The sequence below is a fragment of the Mytilus trossulus genome, chromosome 13, assembly GCF_036588685.1.
Source record: "Mytilus trossulus isolate FHL-02 chromosome 13, PNRI_Mtr1.1.1.hap1, whole genome shotgun sequence".
NCBI lineage: Eukaryota > Metazoa > Mollusca > Bivalvia > Mytilida > Mytilidae > Mytilus > Mytilus trossulus.
The window spans coordinates 56,470,612-56,496,333 of record NC_086385.1 but is presented as its reverse complement, the minus strand read 5'-3'; the positions used below and the strand labels follow the sequence as shown (position 1 = coordinate 56,496,333).

At 32.7% G+C, this 25,722-nt stretch overlaps 2 protein-coding genes across 2 annotated transcripts in view; one reads left to right on the top strand and one right to left on the bottom strand.

The window, feature by feature from the left end:
• LOC134694506 (band 3 anion transport protein-like) overlaps positions 1 to 11,892 on the bottom strand; it is a 69,643-nt gene extending 57,751 nt beyond the window's left edge. Inside the window, exons 1-2 of the mRNA XM_063555519.1 lie at positions 11,701 to 11,892; positions 9,477 to 9,924 (exon numbers count right to left, since the gene is read on the bottom strand). Of these exons, the coding sequence (XP_063411589.1) occupies positions 9,477 to 9,924; positions 11,701 to 11,856 (604 nt within the window). The 5' untranslated portion in view covers positions 11,857 to 11,892. The remainder of the gene's footprint in view (positions 1 to 9,476; positions 9,925 to 11,700) is intronic.
• A 4,229-nt stretch (positions 11,893 to 16,121) lies between these two features.
• On the top strand, positions 16,122 to 18,239 carry LOC134694505 (repetin-like). Its single transcript, XM_063555518.1, has 3 exons — positions 16,122 to 16,175; positions 16,540 to 16,729; positions 16,762 to 18,239. Exons 1-3 carry the CDS (start codon positions 16,122 to 16,124, stop codon positions 18,237 to 18,239), a joined length of 1,722 nt encoding a protein of 573 aa, XP_063411588.1.
• The last annotated feature ends 7,483 nt before the right edge of the window (positions 18,240 to 25,722 follow it).

Below are 25,722 nucleotides of genomic sequence, written 5' to 3'. Positions count from 1 at the left end.
AACTAATAAGTATTTCATCAAAATTTTAATTCTAGGGAAGGTCTTTAACTGAACAAAGGAGATAAGCTAAAATCGTGAAAATCGAATTTGACCTGTACCATGATAAAACAATACACCAAATATCAAATCAATATCTTCAAGCATGAAGAAAAAAAGTCTGGAAAACTGATTTATCGGACAGACGGATGGACAGACGGACAGAGTGCAAACTTAAATTCGCCTTCAACTTCGTCGGTAGGAGACTAAAAAGCAAGGCTTGCTGAGCTTTTTAAATATTTAAAATTGACTGTCAAGAGTATAGAAATATTGTATTGCACGAGATTCGGTGGTGCCTTCAACTTCGTCGGTAGGAGACTAAAAAGCAAGGCTTGCTGAGCTTTTTAAATATTTAAAATTGACTGTCAAGAGTATAGAAATATTGTATTGCACGAGATTCGGTGGTGGAATCTGTTTCTCTATGATTTTTAGAAGATATTAAGTATCTTTCTTTCTCAATGATCTGCTAAAAGACCATGATGTGTTCTTTTTATGTGGAAGTCAACAGGCACGGTCACCTTTTTTCATGACCTGACAATATCAAATTCAGAGGAAAGCAAGACAAATTGAAATCATAATTGACCAATGAAGAACTGAGATCAAAAGAACCCCACATTGATTATCCGTTCATGGAAAGTATAAATCTGCTAAGAATTACAATAGACCAGTTTCGCATAAGGACTTATCAACGCTGATCTCGAAATCTTATGCGCGTTGGAGTTTAAATCCCGCGATAATTAACGATATCATACGTGACAGTGGGGGTACATCAAATTGACTCTGATATTTAGCAACACAATAATAAATCAACCGATAATACACATCTCTCTCTCTCTGGTTGTATATGCTGGAGATTATTTAATTTTAAGATATTAAAAATCTTTTATTTTATATATTCAGAATAAATAGTTTGACCGTTGTATAAACGTAAATAACATAAATTTAAAAGAAAAAGATCTTGCATGATTGCAAACGAGACAACTATCTACCAGATGAAAGCAACCACATGTCACCATACAGCCCTCGACAATGAGAAAATTCATACTGAATAGTAAGCTCTAAAAGGTCCCGACACAAAACAATTCAAACGAGAAATTAAGTCATCCTGTAAGTGTTGCTGTAAAGAGTTCATAACAATTGTGTGGATGAGTGAAATGGTTTAAAAAAAGAATTAATCTTGTAATTGCTTTCTTTTGCTTACTGCAGTATGTACATTGCTGTATGTAAGTTTGATTTTTCGTGAAAAGAAAAAAAAAAACATTTTGATAAAAAGAAAACAACATAAACCTCAGAAATACATTTAATTTCAGTTCTGTTCCCGTATCAATTCATATTTTTTTTAAATATATTTTTTACATCTTTTGACATGCATGTAAAGGGTTACGGCCTACATATAGGTTTAGTATCATAGACTCGAACTTTTAATTTTCTTTTGTCTGTTTCAAATATGTCTCGGCAGTGATGTTTTAGACGGTCATGATAATGAAGTGAGATATAAGGCAGTTTAAAAATACATATTAGAATCACAGGTTCATCTTCAATTTTCAAACATCAGACTATAACACAATGCATCCAATACCATTTTAATTTCTAAGCTATGTTCATGATCGACTTCGTCTTAGCAGAGGTTCAGTGCCAGCGGCCAGAGTAATTTTCTACATATTTTCAACTTTATAATTTTTTCATGCCATTAAAAGTAATTGAATATCCTGTAATTACCAGGCATTGCAATAAATAAGAACATATTGCTGAATGACCCCCCCCCCCCTCCTTTTCTAAATTATTAAAATATTTCCAGTGTCAATAACCGTACTGGCCATGACATCTCAGTGTAAATTAGGTACCAGGGTTAACATTATAAACATCTGTATTAGGGGATGACCATTTGATTTTCAGGGGGGGGGGGGGGGGGGTGTGTTAGAAAATTAATATTCTAGTAGGAGTTACAAATACATAACTATGACCAAGGAAGGATGGAAAAGAATGATCTGCAACACAAAATGCAGGAAATAATTGTGTACAAAGTTGAATAAATTAATCAAATGGTCGCCCTTTTACAGTAACTGTATGTATAGAAAAGGATACGTTTTTATCAATTGTCACCTGGTGAGATTGTACAAGGTAAAACGAGGATTCCACATGGCTAAGGTGTTAATTGACTACTTAATTTATGACCTAATACTATGTCCCACTTGTTTATCTAATTTGTTCCCTCCCGTAAAGTGAACGACCTCGGCATGAATTCGTGACAATTAAAAGAACAATTAAAGCCAGGCGGCATATCAGATCGTATATTACTGCAACCAACAACACAGCGGTGACTATAAGTCCGTTTTAAAATCTTTTAATGTGTTATGTTAATAAAATTGTTTCGTCAATATAATTTTTATATTTTGATTCAAATGATGCTCATGTTGCTTGGACATGTAAACACAAACACTTAATCAGATGATTGTTTTTCAAAGTCTGCTTGGTCAATGCTTATCAACCAAGTTGATGAACTCTCGGTAATTACCGCGTGATTTCATAGTTTGGTTAATTAGATTAGACATGCGCAGTTAAATGTGAAACTGGTGTATTACCCTTATTGTTATTACAACTCTGATTGAATACAAACCAAAGACTTATTAAACCCTTCAGACTCACAAATATAAGGGAGGCCTCAGTGGCAAAGTGGTCTAAGTAGTACATCTACAGTATCACTACCCTGTCAACACTGAGTTTGTAAGTTCAAACCCTGCATGTGGCTAGTGAGGTTCATAGGATCTTAAATCACTACCTTGTCAACACTGAGGATGTAAGTTCCAACCCCGCATGTGGCTAGTGAGGTTCATAGGATTTTAATTGACAAAATTGTAAATTTTCTAGCTGAAGGTTGGAGGTTCACTCTTGGCACTCTATTTCTCCACCAAGAGAAGTTGGCCACAATAATATAATCAACAGAGAATTTATGAAAGACAATATATCATAAATCATGCCTGTGCCGAAGTAATAAATGTTAAACCATGCTTTCATCTTATTATTATATATGATACATGCTTTATAGTACACACATTATATATAACATTATCCAATCATCCCTTTCAGAATCTAATGCATTCTGGGTAAAATTTTCAAAAGCATACACTTAAACATTGTGATTGGCTAACAACCTTCTAAATTATAGAAATCAACCAATGTGGTTATTTTATTTTCATTTCAATGTTCAAACAATGAAATTACAGACATTATCCCTCGATTCTGAAATGGTGAATTTCTACAAACATAAAAAAACAAATGTATTCTATCATGTTACTATTTATAGCAAAAAAAAACAACATTTGTACTGTTACATGATAGAAGCAAAGTAGTAGGCAAAGCATAAAAAGATGGAGTTAATAATGTAATATACACTTCAATCCATGTGGATTCTGTCATGTGGACAGTCCATTTCTTTCAATTACGATATAACCATACGTTTATTGAAAAATATAGAATTTAAAATCTTAAACAATTTTTTTATGTGTATATTCCATCAAACTTATGATGAAAGAAAAGAAATGGCATGTCTACTCCACTCCAAAAGGTTGTAATTTTGAATCTTTAAATTTTGCCCAATCTGACCTATTTCCACCATGGGCAGGTAGAAGTGACAAAATCCTCTCAAGTTGTAGTGTACATTATCTAAGGTGAAATAAAAACAGGTATAGGTGAATGAATGTTAGGTGTGAGCAAGGTATACTTTAGCTGTGGAACCATATTTCTTAGGTCCTTGTGGTAATATTGAGAATGGAAATGGGGAATGTGTCAAAGAAACAACAGCCCGACCAAAGAGCAGATAACAGCCGAAGGCCACCAATGGCTCTTCAACGTAGCGAGAAAATCCCGCACCCGGAGTAGGGCCTCAGCTGGCCCCTAAATAAAAATGTGTACTAGTTCAGTGAAAATGGGCGTCATACTAAACTCCAAAACAGAGAAATGAACTAAAATAAAAAAAAAACAAAAACACAAGACTAACAAAGGCCAGAGGCTCCTGTCTTGGGACAGGCGAAAAAGGCAGCGGGGTTAAACATGTTTTCTGATGTTTTTTTTGACAATTTGCTGGCCATAGAGTCCACACAAATCAGAAAATATAATGAGGACCATAAAAGTTACTGTTCTGCAGCTAGGCACACTTTATAAAATGACTTTATAAAAATTATCCATTGACAGATTGAGATTTTTTTTTAAATTTATGTACTGCAGTCTTAGACATTGAATTCTCTTACTTGCAACAACAAGTTGGTAACTTAAGTCTGGCAATTTTGGGTGATATTTATTGATATAAGGACCAGTTGTGTTACTTGCTTTTCTGCCTTCTCTGAATCTGAACTTTTTATGAATGTAATGTAAATTACCCTAGATTTATATGTAGCTCAGAATGTTTTTTCTGGAATCATATGCATGCAACAATCACTTTTAAATTTTGACGTCAAATGTTTTATTTTGAGATGCAAAATTTTGCTGAAACTTGTGTGACTTTAAATAAGTGATGGCAGACAAATTTGCATTCGAATGTTAATACGTCTATTATGAACTGTGACTTTAAGTTAACGGAAAGAATGAGTCTAGCCATGAATGATGACGAAAATCCAAAGTTCTGTGAAGACCTTTTAAAAATTATTTTTGTTTCCCTCTTCTAAAATTTTGAAACAAAACATTTTTCAAAACAATTTTTTTACTAGGTATCAAATGCAACTGTTTTCAAAACAACAATAAATGTCATTTTATTTATATTCATTGTAAAGAAATAAATTCAACATCTTAAAGTTTTCAATAAAAAAAATGAAAAATTTAAAAAAAATTGGACAGACCAATTTGAGGTCGCAAATATAATTTTAAGCTGGTCAATCAATCAATGTGATCTGGATACCTACCCATTTTAAATGTGACTTATTAGGTGGTTCAAATCCTCGTACAATCACTTGTTTTCAGTTTTAGACTACTTTTAAGCTTTCAACACCATCACAACCTTTTAAATATTTGAAAAACATAGCATATACCTTGAGGAAATATGTACAATGCATGATTTCAAATGTACCAAAAAAAGGTTAAAACACCAAAATATGGTACTAGAATCACTATTAGGAACAGACATCTACAATACTATAATCACTATTGAGAACGAACTTCAGCAATACTATGATCACTATTAAGAAGTGACATCTACAATACTATGATCGTTTTTTAGAACGGACCTCCACAATATTTAATCACTACTTAGACATTTAGAAGGGATCTCTACAATACTGGGGTCACTACTAAGAAAAAAACCTCTACAATATCATGATCACTATTAAGAAGGGACCTCAAGAATACTATGATTACTATTTATAATGGACCTCTACAAATTACAATACTATGATCACCAATAAGAACGCACCTCTACAAATTACAATACTATGATCACCAATAAGAACGGACCTCTACAAATAACAATGCTATGATCACCAATAAGAACGGACCTCTACAAATTACAATACTATGATCACTAATAAGAATGGACCTCTACAAATTACAATGCTTTGATCACCAATAAGAACGGACCTCTACAAATTACAATACTATGATCACTAATAAGAACGGACCTCTACAAATTACAATGCTATGGTCACCAATAAGAACGGACCTCTATAAATTACAATACTATGATCACCAATAAGAATGGACCTCTACACATTACAATGCTATGATCACCAATAAGAATGGACCTCTACAAATTACAATGCTATGATCACCAATAAGAATGGACCTCTACAAATTACAATACTATGATCACTAATAAGAACGGACCTCTACAAATTACAATGCTATGATCACCAATTAGAACGGACCTCTACAAATTACAATACTATGATCACCATTAAGAATGGACCTCTACAAATTACAATGCTATGATAACCAATAAGAACGGACCTCTACAAATTACAATACTATGATCACTAATAAGAATGGACCTCTACAAATTACAATGCTATGATCACCAATAAGAACGGACCTCTACAAATTACAATACTATGATCACTAATAAGAATGGACCTCTACAAATTACAATACTATGATCACCAATATGAATGGACCTCTACAAATTACAATGCTATGATCACCAATATGAATGGACCTCTACAAATTACAATACTATGATCACTAATAAGAATGGACCTCTACAAATTACAATGCTATGATCACCAATAAGAACGGACCTCTACAAATTACAATACTATGATCACCAATATGAATGGAACTCTACAGATTACAATGCTATGATCACTAATAAGAATGGACCTCTACAAATCACAATGCTATGATCACTAATAAGAAATGACGTCTACAATACTAAAATCCCATATTGATATATAGACTACAAATATACTATAATGACTAGAATGGATGGTATTATAATGTCATATATGTACATTTTATCTATGTATCCTGAATCGTGATGACATATTATATGGATAATCAGTTAGTAGCTTTCGAAAAATGCAAATACAGATAAGTACAGAGACAACATTCATTTTAGTACAATTCAGGATCAATCAATCACATTTTTAGTCACCCCTTTGTGCACAATGGGTGGTAAAAGAGAGCATTTAACCTTTAAAAATGTGTTTCAGATGACAGGACAACATAATAATTGCCTATACTGTTTTTTTTAAGAAGGAGTTATAATAAAATAGATTGATAATACTTAAACATAGAGATCAAGTAAAACATGTAAAATGCCATAATTCAAAAAATTAAAAATAAAGATCCTTAAAAAAGGACATCAATATTCTAATTTTACTTTCATTTTTTTTTTAACCCTCCCCCAACAAAATTTATCCTAACTTTTGAAAATTGTTTAGCATTTAAAATCATGAAATTGTTAAAAGAATGAGACTAAATTGAAATGAACTTGAACAAAAAGTTTCTATAGTACCTATCAGTAACAAAACTATAGCTTACCAGCCTAAGTAAAGCAATCTGTAAAAATCACTTGAATAGTAAAGCTGACGAAAGCACACTAAATACAAATGACAGGTTTACAGTCCAAACTAAACAACATTTTAGATAAAAGGCTACCACCGGCAAAGAATCATACGACTGCAGCACGTCAACAAGGGAAAGTTAAACAAACAGAGATATATTATCAAAATTGGCTGCTGGAAAAAAGTGGCTGCTATCTTGATTGGCCGATAAAAGTGGCTGCCAGCTTGAGTCTGGTGAATTAATCCATAAATTATTATCCAACTCTTTTTTTAACAATTGAGGTATGTTTTGGGGTTATTTGTGCCCTGAAAAAAATGGGTTTTGCCTGAAAAAAATTGGGATAGGTATGCATATGGGGATAAGAAGTGAGTATTTTTTTTTAGATATGGCAAGTTTCCCATTGACACCTGATTCTTTGTAATTTAGAGAATAAAACAGAGGATTCAGTAATAGAAGTCAAATTTCTGTTTTTCGATACAAAAGTAAAAAAATTCAAAACACCCCTAAAACACTTTAATATCGATAGAACAACATTTTCAAACCAACTCGAAAAAAAAAAACCACAAGTTTCAAGCATAAAATTTCACTAGTAATCTATAATTTTAAGCAAGAATAAACATTGCCATTAATATTTTTCTACCGCATTCTATACAAATATATCATGCTTACAAGGGGTATTTGCCAAAAATACCGGTTGAGAGGTATACATTTCCAGAGCCGATAGGCGAGGGAAATTTGATTACCTCGAAACCGGTATTTTTGGCAAATACCCCTTGTAAGCATGATATAATTGTTTAATTCCACCGAATGTTCAACCCCAGTAAGTTTATTATAATCAGGTATCATATGTTATTTCTTCTTGAATGTATATTTTTTGTATACACTGCTGCTGTGCTATTTACGCAGTCAAATTATCATTTTTCATATGTACAGTCACTTTAGCTGACCTTTTTATGATAATTTGCTGATTCTCGGCTGACTACTACATTTAGTTCATTAGTTTGAGTGAAGCGTAATACAAGTGGATTCCAGTTTTATGTGATCAGTTGACAATTCATTTCCGTTGAATTTTATTTATGACGTCATTAAAAGTACAGGTTTGCGGAATTTTGACGTCATTCAATAATGATGCTTTTTATCCTTAAAATATTCCATCTGGAACCGTATATTTAAAATGACCATGAATTTGTCATATTAGAATAGAAATAATTCATTGAGTTATTTTTAGACATGGTGTTCCCCATCTGCCATGGTATTTGCTAGGGTATTCCCCATCTGCCATGGTATTTGCTAGCAAATACCCCGGCACATGGAATTCCCTAATGACAAATACCCCGGCAGAGAAAAGAAAATCTCAATACATAGAAATTGGTAAAAAATACCATGGCTCTCATCCAATCAAAATACAGCATTATTACATAAGGTGGAATTATTTCTTAAACATTTAATATCTATAACAGATCAGGCTCCGAATAATTATGCTTTTAATATTTTTCTACCACATTCTTTCCCAAACATTCAATATTTATAACAGATCAGACTCCGAATAATTAATTGGTTATATATAAAACATAATAAAAGCTTTGTCTACCTTTCTCACTCCCTGTATTAATAAATAACAAGATAGTTTAAACTAATGCACTTAAAGCTGTTATCCTAATGCTTGTAGTTTAAAGGTCATGTTGGCTTGTTTGCTTTGTTTTTAAAACTGTTTGCTCAAGCATTGTAATTAAGATTGGCATCCGTAAGCAATAGATAGTAGGAGCTTCAGATTGTATACATTTATGGATACTTAAATGTTATTGGGTGTTATGTATAATGTAAACAAGCTGAAGTCCCACATACCTATTGATTGCAGATGTCAATCTTAATTACAATGCTTGAGCAAACTTTTATACAAACAAAGCAAGCAAGCCAACCAAACCTTTAAATAGCTAGCATTAGGTTTACAGCTTTTAAAAGACTGGTTGCCTCTCTATCTACATATTAATGGAAACCATTGTAAACAAATGCACTTCACACAAATAAAATCATGAATCCTTAGTTCTCTGTGTCTACAAATTAATTTATTAAATAATTTAAACAATAGCACTTCTATTAGAATCTGATAAGAACTTCACGGTTGAAAGACAATTGGTCCAGTGACCTACCCAGCATCTGTTTACAAAAATAAATAATAAAATATAATCATTTTGCTTCAACTAAAAATATTGTTTTAAGACAGATTTTTATAGCACATGTTTTACTATTCCTGCTTTTGTCAGGAAAAAGTTGATTTAAACTCGTTTTTGTTGTGTAAAATTCGCTCTTCTTTATGTTGCTAAGTTATATGAAATTTTCACTTTTAAACTAATAAAAGAATAAAACCCTCTCCCCCCTCCCCCCAAAAAAAATCCATTATAATAGGAGAATATTGATTAAACAAGTTTTCCTTTGAACTTTCAACATACCCATATGCAATTTCACTTTGCTGGTCCCTACAGCTTCTTTTATACTTTTAGCTCCCTCCTGTGAGGCACTTTGTGACAGTACAGGCTCTGCACTTGTATCTGACAGTACGTCGGTCCAGTTAGTCTCTGGAAGTTCCTGTGATACTGATGTTCCAGAATATATTGATTCATTATCTGTCTGATTGGACATTGATGATGTCACAGATTTAAATGATCCTACATCAGACTCCTCCTTTCGTGAAGACAGAGAATTCTCAACGGCTAAGTCAAACGTTCTCTTTGGCGTATTTTTTTGAGAACTGACCGATTCAGTATCTCCAAAAAAAGGTTCAACTTTGTCATCATTTACTGGCCCCTTTTCACTCTTCTTGGACTGGTTTGAAGGCCAGACTTTACCCAAATGCTGAAGGTCTTCAACAGAAGAGGCTTCAGATGAAACAGGACCAATCTGAAATTGAGGCTTCAATGCTGATGAGATGACAGGTGGTGAAGGATATTCAAAATGAACTGGCGAGGGTGAAGTGAGAATTATGGCGGGGGAATCTTTCAGATTAGCTCTATTATCGTCAGAAAGATCCAGCTTGAAGTCGTTAGGCTTAGATCTTTGTCGATTAAGCTCATTTGACCGTTGGTTTTCCTGTTTGAATGGTTTTACAATGATCATTTTGGGGCCTTTATAACTTGCTGCTCGGTGTGAGCCGAGGCTCTGTGTTGAAGGCTATATTTGCAACTATAATTATTAACTTTTTATGCATTATGACTTGGATTGAGAGTTGTCTCATTGGCACACATACCACATCTTCTGACTTTTTATAAGGTGCATTTGGGAATGTCTTTTGTATATATTTCTAAGCGGAAATATGCATTTACTTGTTATTTGTCTACAGTGATATAAATGAAATAGTGATTTAATATGAAGCATGTGGGTTTGAACATGAAATAACAAAATTATTTCCTCAGTCAACCAATTCACGAATATCAGTACTCAGCTATAGGCTCTACTGAAGATTTGCTTAAGATGGATCATCGAAAACCTACCCGAGACCGCTTAAATGAGGGTGAGACCCCCGTGGTCTTTCAATGTCCATAACATTTATCTAAATCATAGACTATGTATATATAAAGGTTGTATTAGAAGGATTACCCAGAATAATATCATCTTCGATATCTACGGAGGGCTTAGATTGCCACTTCTAATCCTTCTAATACAACCTTTATATATATATACAGAGTCTATGATTTAGATAAATTTTATGGACATTGAAAGACCACGGGGGTCTCACCCTCTTTTAAGCGGTCTCAGGTAGGTTTTCGCTATATATTTCTTTTTTGGGCTTTCCATAAATTTATCTATTTCTATTTCTATTTCTTAATGTTTCTAGAGTTATAGGTTTTTGTTTTTTATTTTAAGAAATATCATATATAAAAGTACATATTTGAAGTCGTTTTATTGGTAAAAATCTGTATTACAAAAAGACAAATATGCAATTTAGAAAAGGGTTTATATTCGAGAATTTATGACAGCTTAAAGAGGTCATGTTAACGTTTCCGACGTATCTTATTAATCCTCTAAACTATGAAAATCATGCTTTAAATGTTATCAAGTATTTATTTTTTTATGATTTTCAACTAAATTTTGAATGTCGAACCGACAGCTAGCAGCCGGTTGGATATTGAATATCGAATATAGAATAACGAACCGGCTGCTAACTTCACATACATTCACCGAACTTGTTTTCTTGCTAAAAGTAAAAAAATAAAATTTCACTATCATTGCAGTATTAAATGACCAAGTTGGTTATTTGATTATAAAAACACAAATATTTGGTATTTGTTTAAATATTTTAGATATTGCAATACATCACTTATTTTTCTTTATACAAATAAACAGTTTTACACATTAATTGCAAATCTATCTCAAAGTTTGCAGATTTAGGCAAAGAATCAGACCGACTATGTAATGCAATTATACAATGAATCTACATTAATGCCTAGTGGCAATAATTTCATGCATACCGGTATTTAGGACGATCTATATTATGATCCACTTATTGTGACTTTTGTTTGTAGATGTAGGTTTTTCATTCTCAATTTTATTATTTGCTAGTGAATAATGATCTTATGTGTGGGTAAAATTGAGATGTGGATACTTGCCAATGAGACAGCAACCCAATAACAAAAAACAACAAGAGATATGTTTTGCTAGGCTGGCAAATTATCTTACATGATCTTCTTCACTCTCCACTTGAATGGTAGGTGACAAAAGAGCCAATTTATAGGGAAAACTTTTAGGGGTTTTCATTTTTCTTTTCTTCTTCTTCGTCTTTTTCTTCACTTTTTCCTGAGATGGAGGGATGTGTTTAAAGGATTTACTCCTCATGGCTTTCAGTGGGTGGTGCTGATGGGGAAATCTAGAGGATCGATGGTCTGTAAAAAAATAAAATAACATTTATGAATTTTATGTTTCCGGAGCACTTTTCTGGATTTAACTTGAGCAAAAACTCTCAAAGCCAAATATTTGAAAGCCAAGCATGTTTATGAACCGAAATACGTGAAGAGGTATTCTCTTTAAATACAAACAAAACCAAAATCCATGATTTTCATTCAGTCCAAACAAAATGGTGACACATCACATATTTACTATGAGAATGAAGCCATAGAGAGCGTATCAGAATATTCATTTTTTGAGAATGTTGATAAAATGTAATGTAAATTTATCACAAAGTACTTTGGAGCTTACAAAAGAGGCAAAAAAAAGAATTATTTGCAATAAAATCCTGTACTAAATCATTGAATAATCTACCGATAAAATTAACAAATAATACTTTTGATTCTTTAGTTTAAAAAATTTTGACCTATAATTCAGAAGTAACCTATTTGGATACATATATTTCTATTCATAAAGCCAAAAACAGAGCCTTATCTTCAGGAAAACAAATTAATCAACTTGATTTCACAGACAAAACCCCTATTCAAAATATGCATCTTAAATTATGTAAATCTACTCTAGGAATAAGAAAAAAATGCATCCAATTTAGGAGCAAGATTTGAATTAGGAGGATTACCTATAGAATGTTTTATTAAAACACAAACCCTTTTATATTTAGCTAGACTATATAATAATAATATTAATCCATAATGATTGATAAAGGAAGCTTTTTATGTAGCACATTCTCTAGATTTGACTGGAACTTATTCATGGTATACATATGCAAAAAAATATTGTTGAAGAGACTAATATTGACCTTAATATTCTTTCTACTTGTAAGGACATAAAAGATGTAAATAAAATAAAAAACGATATAAAGTTAAAAATGAAAAATAGACATGAAAATTTAATTGAAACTAAATTTGAAAACATTGATGATAAAAGTAAATTTTATCTATATAAAAAACTTAAAAAAGATTGCAAACTAGAATCTTATCTAAATATATCTAATTTTCAGATCAGGAGATTAATCACTTTATTTAGACTAAGTGATCACTCCCTCTTAATTGAAAAGGGGAGATATTTTAAAATCCCAAGAGAGGAAGGACTTTGTCATAAATGTAAAATACTAGAGGATGAGACACATTTTTTACTCTATTGTGATTATAATAAAACACTAAGAAATGCCTTTTTTGAACACATATGTACTGAAAATAATAACTTTAATAATTTAAATGAAGAAGAAAAAAATCACTATTTACTAAATCCATCAACGCCTTTACACACAAATAAGTTATGATCCTTCTTGAAAAAGTCATTAGAACTGAGGGCAGGGGACTCTTAACAGTTTTGTTTTTTTATAAATTGCATAAAAATGATGCTGTTTTTATTGTGTACGTTTGATATGTATGTATACATGTTTATTGTGTTAATACATGTTGGTCTCCAACTGTAGAGTTTATTTGACAATAAAATATTTGATTTAATTTATATGACCAAAAACCTCTAAAACAGTAGCCAAATCAATCTATGTCTGATGTATTTCGTTCCTCTTAGTTTTTTGTGTTTAGCATTTTATCGATTACACAGCAATATATTTTCATGATTTCTAATTTTGTTGCTGTATGCGGTATGGGCTTTGCTCATTGTTGAAGGCAGTACGGTGACCTATAGTTGTTAATGTCTGTGTCATTTTGGTCTTTTGTGGATAGGTGTCTCATTGGCAATCATACCACATCTTCTTTTTATATTATATAAAAGAGAATCCAAGTTTGACCTTTTTACAAAGATTTAAATTAGCATTATTTTTTACTCGCCAAAAGCGTTATCATCCCTATTTCACAGCATTGTATTTTTAACATTTCTAATTTTGCTGCTGTACTCATACGAGAGAATTCAAGTTTGACCTTTTTGCATTATTTTCCTACCCGCTAAAAATAATTGCTAACTATAATCCCTATCCATGCTGTCCACGACGCATATTAGTGAATCCAAATTATCTTACTTGAAAAATTCTCAACTTCAAAATCATCTAGGAATAGTTTTTCCATAACTTGAGCACCGATCTGAAAATTGGGGTCAGTACGGTTAGAAGTAACGAACTCTGACCCAGATGATAGTGCTGCAATGTCAAACTTATCCGGCATGGAAAACAGTTTTTCGACATCTTCATTAAAGGAACTCCTAAAGCTAGAAAGACGAGGTCTACTCTCTTCCTCTAACTGGGAAAATGGTATGGGTGCTGTTGAAACGCAAGGAATAGGGCCTGCTATTGAGGGAACAATTTCTTGTCTGCCTTCGGTTTCCAGGCTTCCCCCATGGCTAGATGACGTCACAAGAAAAGGTTCAGTTTCTTTAATATAATTCTGCAAAGAGAAGAAACGATTTAATTATTCTTTGAACAATGATATCTTCTATATAACTGCAATATAAGAGTTGTCAAACTGAACATCTCCGCTTCACAGATGATAACGATTATGTTCAAATTGACATAACCGCAACTCCTTCCTCTTTTCCTCATAAGTGACCTACTAAAGTAGACTTATCACAAGGTGTGTACTTACATGAGAAACACTATGGTTGCCACATGTGGAGCAGGATCTGCTTACCCTTCTGGAGCACCTGAGATCTCCTCGGGTTTAAGGATGGGTTCGTCAATCTTTAGTTTTGTATACTGTCACTTGTCTTTTGGTTCTTTTTCCATCTATTCGTTTTGCCATGACGTTGTCAGTTTGTTTTCAACGTATGAGTTTGAATGACCCTTCGATATCTTTTGTCTCTCTTTAACTTAAATCTATCTGAAAACTCTCTATTTTACTTACAGTTAGGAACATAAATGTTTGTCGTAAAGATACAACAGGGGCGGATCCAGCTATTTAAAAAAGGGGGGGTCCCAACCCAGGACAAAGGGAGGGGGGTCCAACTATATGTCCCCATTCAAATGCATTGATCGGCCCCCCGGGATCCGCCAATGTACAAACATTAAGAAATGTGAAATAACTATTAAGTGAGGGACCTTTGTTAATCTTGTATGTTTTTTTTAAAGTTTGGGTTCATTTGTATGGTTCGGTTGAGTGTGGCTTATATCTCTAAAACCAGGTCACAAACCTATCATTTCTTATGCTTTTTTTTTGTTCCGTAAGATACTCTAAATTTATAACAGTCTTTTAAAAAGCTTGATATTTTAAACATGTTGAAACAGAGAAGTGAACATCCTTTTTTTAAGAATTTATCAGCTTAATAATGTTTTTATTGTTGCTTTATATAATCACAGTGATTTATTAGGAACATGTTTTACTATGCAAACAGAAAGTGTTTTAAATTATAATAAATGATATCTTTTTAAGTATTTATCGTATTTTGTTGTAGTTTTATGCTGGCTGTGTTTTATGAGGAAAATGTTTTACTATGCAAAAAAAAACTGCGTTTTATAGTTAATATCAAAAGTCTCTTTCCAATTTATTTCTATTATTTATTCTCTTTACCTGTATTATTGATGCAAATGAAATTCTTTAGATTGGCACAAATGAAAATATTTTTTAGGACACAAATAAATGACTTGCAAATTGGCTCAAAAGCATAGCAATGACAACATGTATGTCTTGAAGTTCAGATGGACCAAAACTTCCGAAACTAGAGGCTCTGAAGAGCCTGTGTCGCTCACCTTGGTATATGTGCATATTAAACAAAGGACACAGATGGATTCATGACAAAATTGTGTTTTGGTGATGGTGATGTGTTTGTAGATCTTACTTTACTGAACATTCTTGCTGCTTACAATTATCTTTATCTATAATGAACATGTCCCAGTAGTTACAGTGGAAAATATTTTGTAAAAATTAACAGAAATTGACAAAATTAATAAAAAAAACTGTTAAAAATTGACTTTAAAGGGTAATAACTCCTTTTAAGGGGTTAATTGACCATTTTGGTCATGTTGACTTATTCGTAGGTCTTACTTTGCTGTACATTATTGCTGTTTACAGTTTATCTCTATCTATAATAATATTCAAGATAATTACCAAAAGCTGCAAAATTTTCTTAAAATTACCTATTCAGGGGCAGCAACCCAACACCGGGTTGCCTGATTGGTCTGAAAATTCCAGGACAGATAGATCTTGACCTAATGAACAATTTTATTGCGTCATATTTGCTCTATTTTGTTTCAGAAATATGAACAAAAAACTGCATTTTACCCTATGTACTATTTTCTAGCCATGTCTTGGTTCGCGGGTGGGTCAACTAGATACCCTACTGATGATTGTGGACAAGTTTGTTTAAATTTGTCTTAGTAGTTTCAGAGGAGAAGATTTTGTAAAAGTTAACGACGACGGACGACGACGGCCGCCGGCCGCCGGCCACCAAGTGATGAGAAAAGCTCACTTGGCCCTGTGGGCCAGGTGAGCTAATAAAAAAACTAGAAATTAAGAGTTTCAGAAATAATACATTATAACATCAAGTCTTCTTTCTTTTATGTTTGGCATTTGTTATAGTCCCCTGAATTCTCTAATTTTTCATATTACCCATATTACTGAGTAAAACCTGGTTTTCTCAGTATTCACATTCGGCTTGTCATTATTCATAAAAGATAAGCTTTTGACATTAAGTTTGAAAGTATAAAATAATGGAATTCAGGTGACAGACAAAAATACAAAAGGTGAAATAAGTCAGCTTAATGAAGGTAGTAAACAAGGGGAAATAATTCAGCTTAATGAAGGTAGTAAACAAGGGGAAATAACTCAGCTTAATGAAGGTAGTAGACAAGGGGAAATAAGTCAGCTTAATGAAGGTAGTAGACAAGGGGCAATAAGTCAGCTTAATGAAGGTAACAAGGGGAAACAACTCAGCTTAATGAAGGTAGTAAACAAGGTGAAATAAGTCAGCTAAATGAAGGTAGTAAACAAGGTGAAATAAGTCAGCTAAATGAAGGTAGTAAACAAGGGGAAATAACTCAGCTTAATGAAGGTAGTAAACAAGGGGAAATAAGTCAGCTTAATGAAGGTAGTAGACAAGGGGAAATAACTCAGCTTAATGAAGGTAGTAAACAAGGGAAAATAAGTCAGCTAAATGAAGGTAGTAAACAAGGGGAAATAAGTCAGCTTAAGGAAGGTAGTAAACAAGGGGAAATAAGTCAGCTAAATGAAAGTAGTAAACAAGGTGAAATAAGTCAGCTTAATGAAGGTAGTAAACAAGGGGAAATAAGTCAGCTTAATGAAGGTAGTAAACAAGGGGAAATAAGTCAGCTAAATGAAGGTAGTAAACAAGGGGAAATAAGTCGGCTAAATGAAGGTAGTAAACAAGGGGAAATAAGTCAGCTTAAGGAAGGTAGTAAACAAGGGGAAATAAGTCAGCTAAATGAAGGTAGTAAACAAGGTGAAATAAGTCAGCTTAATGAAGGTAGTAAACAAGGGGAAATAAGTCAGCTTAATGAAGGTAGTAAACAAGGGGAAATAAGTCAGCTAAATGAAGGTAGTAAACAAGGGGAAATAAGTCGGCTTAATGAAGGTAGTAAACAAGGTGAAATAAGTCGACTTAATGGAGGTAGTAAACAAGGTGAAATAAGTCGGCTTAATGAAGGTAGTAAACAAGGTGAAATAAGTCAGCTTAATGAAGGTAGTAAACACGGGGAAATAAGTCAGCTTAATGAAGGTAGTAAACAAGGGGAAATAAGTCAGCTAAATGAAGGTAGTAAACAAGGGGAAATAAGTCAGCTTAATGAAGGTAGTAAACAAGGGGAAATAAGTCAGCTTAATGAAGGTAGTAAACAAGGGGAAATAAGTCAGCTAAATGAAGGTAGTAAACAAGGGGAAATAAGTCGGCTAAATGAAGGTAGTAAACAAGGGGAAATAAGTCAGCTTAAGGAAGGTAGTAAACAAGGGGAAATAAGTCAGCTAAATGAAGGTAGTAAACAAGGTGAAATAAGTCAGCTTAATGAAGGTAGTAAACAAGGGGAAATAAGTCAGCTTAATGAAGGTAGTAAACAAGGGGAAATAAGTCAGCTAAATGAAGGTAGTAAACAAGGGGAAATAAGTCGGCTTAATGAAGGTAGTAAACAAGGTGAAATAAGTCGACTTAATGGAGGTAGTAAACAAGGTGAAATAAGTCGGCTTAATGAAGGTAGTAAACAAGGTGAAATAAGTCAGCTTAATGAAGGTAGTAAACACGGGGAAATAAGTCAGCTTAATGAAGGTAGTAAACAAGGGGAAATAAGTCAGCTAAATGAAGGTAGTAAACAAGGGGAAATAAGTCAGCTTAATGAAGGTAGTAAACAAGGGGAAATAAGTCGGCTTAATGAAGGTAGTAAACAAGGGGAAAAACTCAGCTTCTTGAAATAATACAAACCAGATCTTCGCTGTTGTCTCGTCCAAGTAAGGCCATTGTCTTCTTACATAGAGGAAAATCTGGAAAAAAAATAGGTAATAGGTCAAACAGTAAGAAATTTCTTCACAAAGCTACATATAGACAGGATACTCAATGTAAGAATATCCCAAAATGAAACCTGTAGCAAAACATTTACATTTTTTTTACTGAATAACCTATAGGCTATGGTATTTCAACTTTGAGATCGCTGCCTTTGGACATATCAGTAACAGTGAAGAAATAAGTTCTAAAGGACCTAAAAAAAATTCCTTTCTGAAAAATCAGAAAAATCTATTATGCAAACAAAAATGTTGTGATAGGTTTTAAAATAATGACTTTTAATAATAAGGTTTCTTAATTTGAACCAGTCTGTAATTTGTATAGTGGAATTACTTTAAATTTCTTTTCTTTTTAATATTCTTCTGACTTGAACATTTCTGAAGAGCTGCTGATCTCTTTATTTATTCTTTGATTTATTTTTTACAAAAAATAAATAAATTCAAGTATCTTTATAAAAGAACCATCTGTATAAAAAGTCTTGTAAAAGTAACAAAACCATTTTTTAAAGTTCTATTCATCATTATTACCAAAAGAAAGACCACTAATGCTGAAGCAAAGCTGGTTAAGAGTCAACTCGAAAATATTTTAAAGTGCCTATAAATTATGATATCATAATTTTAAACGCAGTTTTGTATTTTAGTTAAATCCTATCAATTGCAATTTTTCGCAATATTTCAAAAATTGCAAAAATTTATAAATAGACAGTTTGTTGACTAAATAAATGGGGAATGTGTCCCCATGGACACAGATGATGCCCCGCTTGCATACAACGTTATAAAGGGACATAACTCAAGAACTGTAAAAGTGACGCTACCAAAATTTGTACTTGATCTGAGTTTTCTGGTAATAAGCATTGTGTATAAGTTTAATAACATTTGGTTGAGGCAAACTTAAGTAATAGAACGGAAACAATAAATTCAGCAATTTTCCCCTTTGTAAAGGGGCATAACTCTAGAACGGTAGACCTGACGCCACCGAAATTCAAACTCGATCTGTGTGTTGTGGTAATAAGCATTGTGTAAAAGTTTCATAACATTTGGTTGAGGCAAACTAAAGTTCAAGAATGGAAACGAACAATTTAGCAATTTTTCCATTTGTAAAGGGGCATAACTCTAGAACAGTAGAGTGACGCCACCGAAATTCAAACTCGATCTGTGTTTTGTGGTAATAAGCGTTGTGTATAAGTTTCATAACATTTGGTTGAGGCAAACTAAAGATAGAGAACGGAAACGATAAATTCAGCAATTTTTCCATTTGTAAAGGGGCATAACTCTCAAATGGTTGAAGTGACGTCACCCAAATTCAAACTTGGTCGGTGTTTTGTGGTAATGAGTGTATAAGTTTCATAACATTTGGTTGAGGCAAACTAAAGTTAGAGAACGGAACCAATTTTGGGACGTACAGACGGACGTACGGACGTACGGACATACTCCCTCCGCAAACTGCAGAAATTTTCAATAACAGGGTATATGTTTAACCTGTCTGCAATTTTTAAAAAGCAATTACTTACAATTTCATTTTTTTTAAATATTTTTTCTGGAATCAACTTTTCATAAGAGCCACTGATCTTTTTTTTTATAATTAAATTCAGGTATTTTTTAAAAGAATTATCTGTTCAAAAATTCTTTCTAAAGTAACTTAAACATTTCTAAGTTCTATCCATCAACACAAGCTAAAGAACGACAACTCATGTCGAAGCAAAGCAAATTAAGATTCAGGGCTGATATGCATAAAACTACTTAAGTTAAGATTTGTACCAAACGGACAGATTTTTCTATATGTCCTACAATAAATTAGTACTATGATTGGATATCTTAACTTAAATGGTTTTATGCATATCGGCCTTTATCAATACAACTTAAAATATTTGAAACAAATTTTCAAAATATCAAAACTTAACACCCTCTTCAATTCTTTTTTTTTAGATTGCCTAAAAAATTTGATATCAAAATTTAAGATGCAATTTTGTGTTTATGTGAAACCCTATCAGTCGCAATTTTTTTGCCATTTTTAAAAAATTGCAAAAACTTCTAAATTGACAATTTTGTTGAAGAATAAATCTGTTTACTGTATATATACGTTATTGTTGGGTTGACATCTATATATATACATACTTTTATTATCTTATATTTACACTTACCCATGCTCATGTAAACATGGTTCATATTCCAGTAAGTCAAATAGATAAATAAATAAAAACAACACACTTAGCATCACCCCTGTGTGAATCGTTCATACCTACAAGTCCTGTGAAAGTGAAAATAACCTTCACACCTAAAAACCTTTGTCCTCCTATATTTTATTGCATTATCAAAAACTTATGAGCAAGATTGCCAACAGATAGGTTTAATTTGTATATTTATATAAATTATATTGGTTTCCATATTCATTGATTTTATTGTAATTTGAAATTACATAAGTTGTTATTTTTCGCCTGTCCTGACCAAACAGGAAATCATCAAGTTTTAATATTTATCAAGAAAAGTGCAAATTCAACTTTAAATTTAAGTTTTTGCAAGTATAGTCTTACACCAAAAGGAAACACGGAAAAGTAATTAAAAAAGAAAAATATAATAAAATTATATATGCATTTTGGAAAAAATTGAAAGAAAAATGATAAAAATCTATAAACCCCGTGGGAGCTTTAGATATTCAGTAAAAAACAAACTTTTTCAAGAAATTTTCAACAAACAAAAAAATATTTGATTTTTAAGTAATGTTTCTTTATACAGCCATACTAACAATAATTCAAACAGAATTTGATTTTCTAATTCCACAGCAGGATAAAACCAAAAACTGTTATAACGTTGTATGCTAATTGCTGCAAGTAGCCTTTGAGAGAAATAACAAAGTTTGTTGGTCTTGTTTACAAAAAATCTTACCACAAAAACTTATTGTATGTAATTCTGTGGATTCATTATTTTTCGTTGGATACCAATTTTCGTGGATTTCGTGGGTACAGGTGAAATTATATGTTCAACTAATAACAAAATTTCTATAGGCTTGCGAATTGTATGAAGACTTCGGCAAAACCACAAAAGAAAATATCAAGGAACATGTAAGTTTTCCTTAATCCACGAAAATTGTTACCCACGAATATAAATGAATCCAAATTACTGAAATTGAAAGGCTCATGACTAACAAGTATCTTTCATCATGAAAACTTTTATGAATTGTTGAGTCGTTTGTCAACTTTGAGTCTGATTATTTATGTGTCCACTGGTTTCCTGCGACATGTCTTCACTGCAGACCGTTTATTGTGTGAGCTACCACACTTAACATTTGACTCACTGTTTATAGTTCAAAGCACTGATATATTCTTTAACATTTACATGTAATATTTTAAACTCTTCATTTATTATTTAAGGAATGACTGTAATATTTTTTCTGTCTATGAAGAAATAACATACAAAATTTGGTGCACACTGAATAACGCGCGTAGCTTGTTATTTAACAGTGTGCATCACATTTTTTATGTTATTTCGAATAGACAGAAAAATTACTACAGTCATTTCTTATAACTTAATTTTAAATTCCATTCAAACCGTAGAAAACCATGAAAAAACTTTGATGACGTCACGGTCACATGACTAAATTATGTCTATGGGCTGTAGTATAGGACTATTAGTCACAGGAAACAACATATCTAAATTTGAAAAAAAATAAATAAAAGCATTTTGAGCGGACAGTGTTTGGCAGTCGCCAGTCCGAATTATTTGACAAAACCGAACACAGTCACTTAATAAAACAGTCCGAGGCTATGGACGAAGGGAACGCTCAAGGTAGTGACAACGGGAACTAGGAAAGACGTGAAGTTTTCTTACCAGATAGTAATATACAATTTCTAGCATGGAATGTCAACGGTGGTTTGCAAAAAAAACAAAAAAAACTGGATGATGAAGCTTATGTTACTTATTTAAAAACTTATGATATTGTTATACTTTCGGAATGTTGGATAAGTAATGATTTAACTTTCGATATAGAAGGGTGTATGTGTTAAGCAATTCCGAGAAATAAATCAAAATATACGCAAGGGGGTGGAATATATGTGATGATAAATACCTTATACAGTTCGTATATTATGTTTATTTAATCTATTGTCGATACATTCGTGTGGTTAAAATTCAACAAATTGCTATTTGATTTTACTTCAAACCCCCAATTAATTCAAAGTACCACTACCATTCACTATACCAGTGTGATATTTTTCGATTAATGGAAGACAAAAAAATGTCATATTCATCCAAAGGAAAATTATGTCCTGTTGGTGATTTAAATTGCAGAACGTCAAATGTCTCTGACTACATTGAAGATGATACAGTCCATATAACATTACAAAATCAACTACCGAATCTATTCAATTATTGCAATGACTCGTTGTCTTCTACACACATAAATCCAGATACTATATTTAATGATTATGGTTCAGACTAATAAAATTATGTAAATCGACTGGATTAAGGATATTAAACGGTCGTCATAAAGATGGATTATCAAATGACTGCTGCCCAAATAAAGGCAACACAGTAGTATACCGCTGTTCGAAATTCATAAATCGATTGAGAAAAAAAACAAATCCGGGTTACAAACTAAAACTGAGGGAAACGCATCAAATATAAGAGGAGAACTACGACACAACAGAAACACAACATTAAAATGTAACACACAGAGAAACGAACTATAATATAACAGTGGTCATTTTCCTGACTTGGTACAGGACATTTTAAGAAAAAATGGTGGGTTGAACCTGGTTTTGTAGCATGACAAACCCTCCCGCTTTTATGGCAATGTTAAATATAACATTAAAATGACAACATTACATGACAGAACTACAATACAAATAAATGGGTGAACATATAGGACAGAGAAACACACGACAAATAGCTAACAAAAGGTACCAGGTTTCAAGATTAGATTTTGTTTTCATTTGATTTTTAGTCATTTTTCAGTTAACAACTGTTGATTTATTTAGCATTATTGACAAATTTATTGTATCCAGTTTTACACAATTTTCTGATCTCGCAAGTTTGCACCTCGAAATAAAAATCAAGAATGTGAATTTTACGGATAAATTAATTACTGATTGTGAACTTGATTATAGAGTTGAAAGGAAGTCTTTTAAATGGAGGGATGAATACAAATCTCAAAGAAAAGAAGCACTGTCTAATTAAGAACACCAACAACAATATAACTGGAAATGAACAAAATACAAATATACAAGTGCATTTTCAAACTTTCATGTGTTATTCCACAACCGTTGACAATTTTCGTGGATTTGTTAAAAAAAACAAGACACCGTGTATCCAGATTCTACGTAGGTGGTATCGACAAACACAATTCATGTGAAGAATCTATGCGTGAATATCTCGCTGCAAGAGGTGTTAATGTAACACATTTAAGATATTTTGATAAACTAAATGGACGAACAGCTTCTGCGCAACTTAATATCGATGCTCAATGTGAAACCTTAATACCGGATCCGACTTTTTGGCCTGAAGGCATTTTTCTAAAAGAATGGCTTCCATGGTCAGTTTTTCTATCTACAAAGATCGAACATCCATAAACGTCTTTTAAACATAGCATGTTGGAACTGTCGCAGAATAATGTCCGCAGTACCATATCTACTAGAATTCTTAAATGATAATAAGAAGATTGATGTTATTTGTTTATCTGAACACTGGCTTAGAAAATCACAATTCAAAATTTCGGGTTAGAAACAAATGGACTCTTTATCTCTGCATGTCACAGGATTAGTAATTGATAGCAATAGGATATGTGGTATCGAACTAAAACTTCCTAATGTACCTAGTATATTTTTTCTGTCTATATACTAATCAGCAATTACACAACCCAACGAAGCATTCGTTAATGAACTTGAATACTTAATGGACACATACAAATCGTATTCGAACCACGGGACGGTGTATATTCTCGGTGATTTCAATAGCAAGATTGGTGGACCACGATATTCGTTTACTCAGGATCGTCGTAGTCAACGTTTTGAAAGTCTCCTTATTGACAATAACAGTATATCATTACATGTTCAGGATTTTGCCAAAGGCCCGGTATGTACACTTCAATCTTATGAGGATGGTCCTAAAACAGGGATAGATCACATAGTCACAAATAACGAAAATACGCGAGATATTTACAATGTGTTTGTCCCAGACGAAACCATATTTATATTTCTGATCACAAGCCTATCGCGTGTACTTTACTAATTGAACAATGTCCTGCTGATAGTGACAACTTATACGAAAGTGTTATGGCTGACAAAGTATCGTGGACCAAAGCGTTAGAAATGAATTCAGTTAATGACTATTCATTTGCAGTCTCACAATTTTTATGGTCTGTTCAAATGCCGTCACTACCAGCGACCAAAGAAGATATCGAGCTCTACTATAAGACTATTATAGTTGCTGTTCAAAAAGCTGACAAGAAAACACTCCCACATAAGCAATTTGTGAAACATATAAAGCCTTATTGGACGAAAGTCGTAGATCTTTCACACAAAACAATGCTAAATAAGCGCAGTTTGTGGATACTGAACGGAAAAGTTCACGATAGTAGCGATCAGTTCTTTGCTGATTACAAACATGCAAAATGGACTTTCAGAAATGAAATTGATAAAGCTTACAACGAACATATTATGAACATTGCCAACATAATGGAAGAGTCTATCGACAATGATCAAAGATATGTATGGTCGGTCTTAAAAAGCAGACGCAAACAGAAAACTTTTTGTCGTGACCTAAATTTAAATGGAATAACTCATACAAACGAAAGTGAAATATGCGAAGCATGAGCGGACCATTTTGAATCCATTTTTCAGTTTGATAGCAAGTTAACAAATTCAGCAAACATAAATTTGGTAAAACATGAAGTGAATAAAATACGACTAACGCAGAAGGAAATCAAAGCTTTAATCAACCCATTTGAGTTTGAAGAAATTTCAAACATTTGTAAAATTTTATGTAACAACAAATCTACAGGTTTAGACAACGTTTCATATGAGCATATAAAATATGGTGGTAAAACATTGCAAAAACACTCATGCAATCTATTCAACTTAATAATACAAACACGTTATACTCCTCTAGATTGGAAAACCAGTGTAATTATACCGTTATTCAAAGGTGGAAATAAAAACAAAACTGATCCCAATTCGTACCGCGGTATATCGTTAACAAGTTGTATCGCCAAGAAACGTTAAGCCTCTTTATCCTCGATTCGATTTCTTGCACATAAAGTTTCCACATCAATCTCAGATGGCATATCAAAAGGAATTATCAAGTATTCACGCTTCATTTAACTTACAAGAACCGATTCGTCAGTATATTGAACGTAACAGTGATGTTATTGTTGTGCTTTTAGATAGCACGAAAGCTTTCGCACCGT

Coding starts and splice junctions, on each gene's coding strand:
- LOC134694505 (XM_063555518.1), top strand. CDS start 16,122: ATGTCTTGGTTCGCGGGTGGGTCAACTAGATACCCTACTGATGATTGT. Junction 16,176..16,539: donor CTACTGATGATTGTGGACAA/GTTTGTTTAAAT, acceptor AATGGAATTCAG/GTGACAGACAAAAATACAAA. Junction 16,730..16,761: donor AATAAGTCAGCTTAATGAAG/GTAACAAGGGGA, acceptor AGCTTAATGAAG/GTAGTAAACAAGGTGAAATA.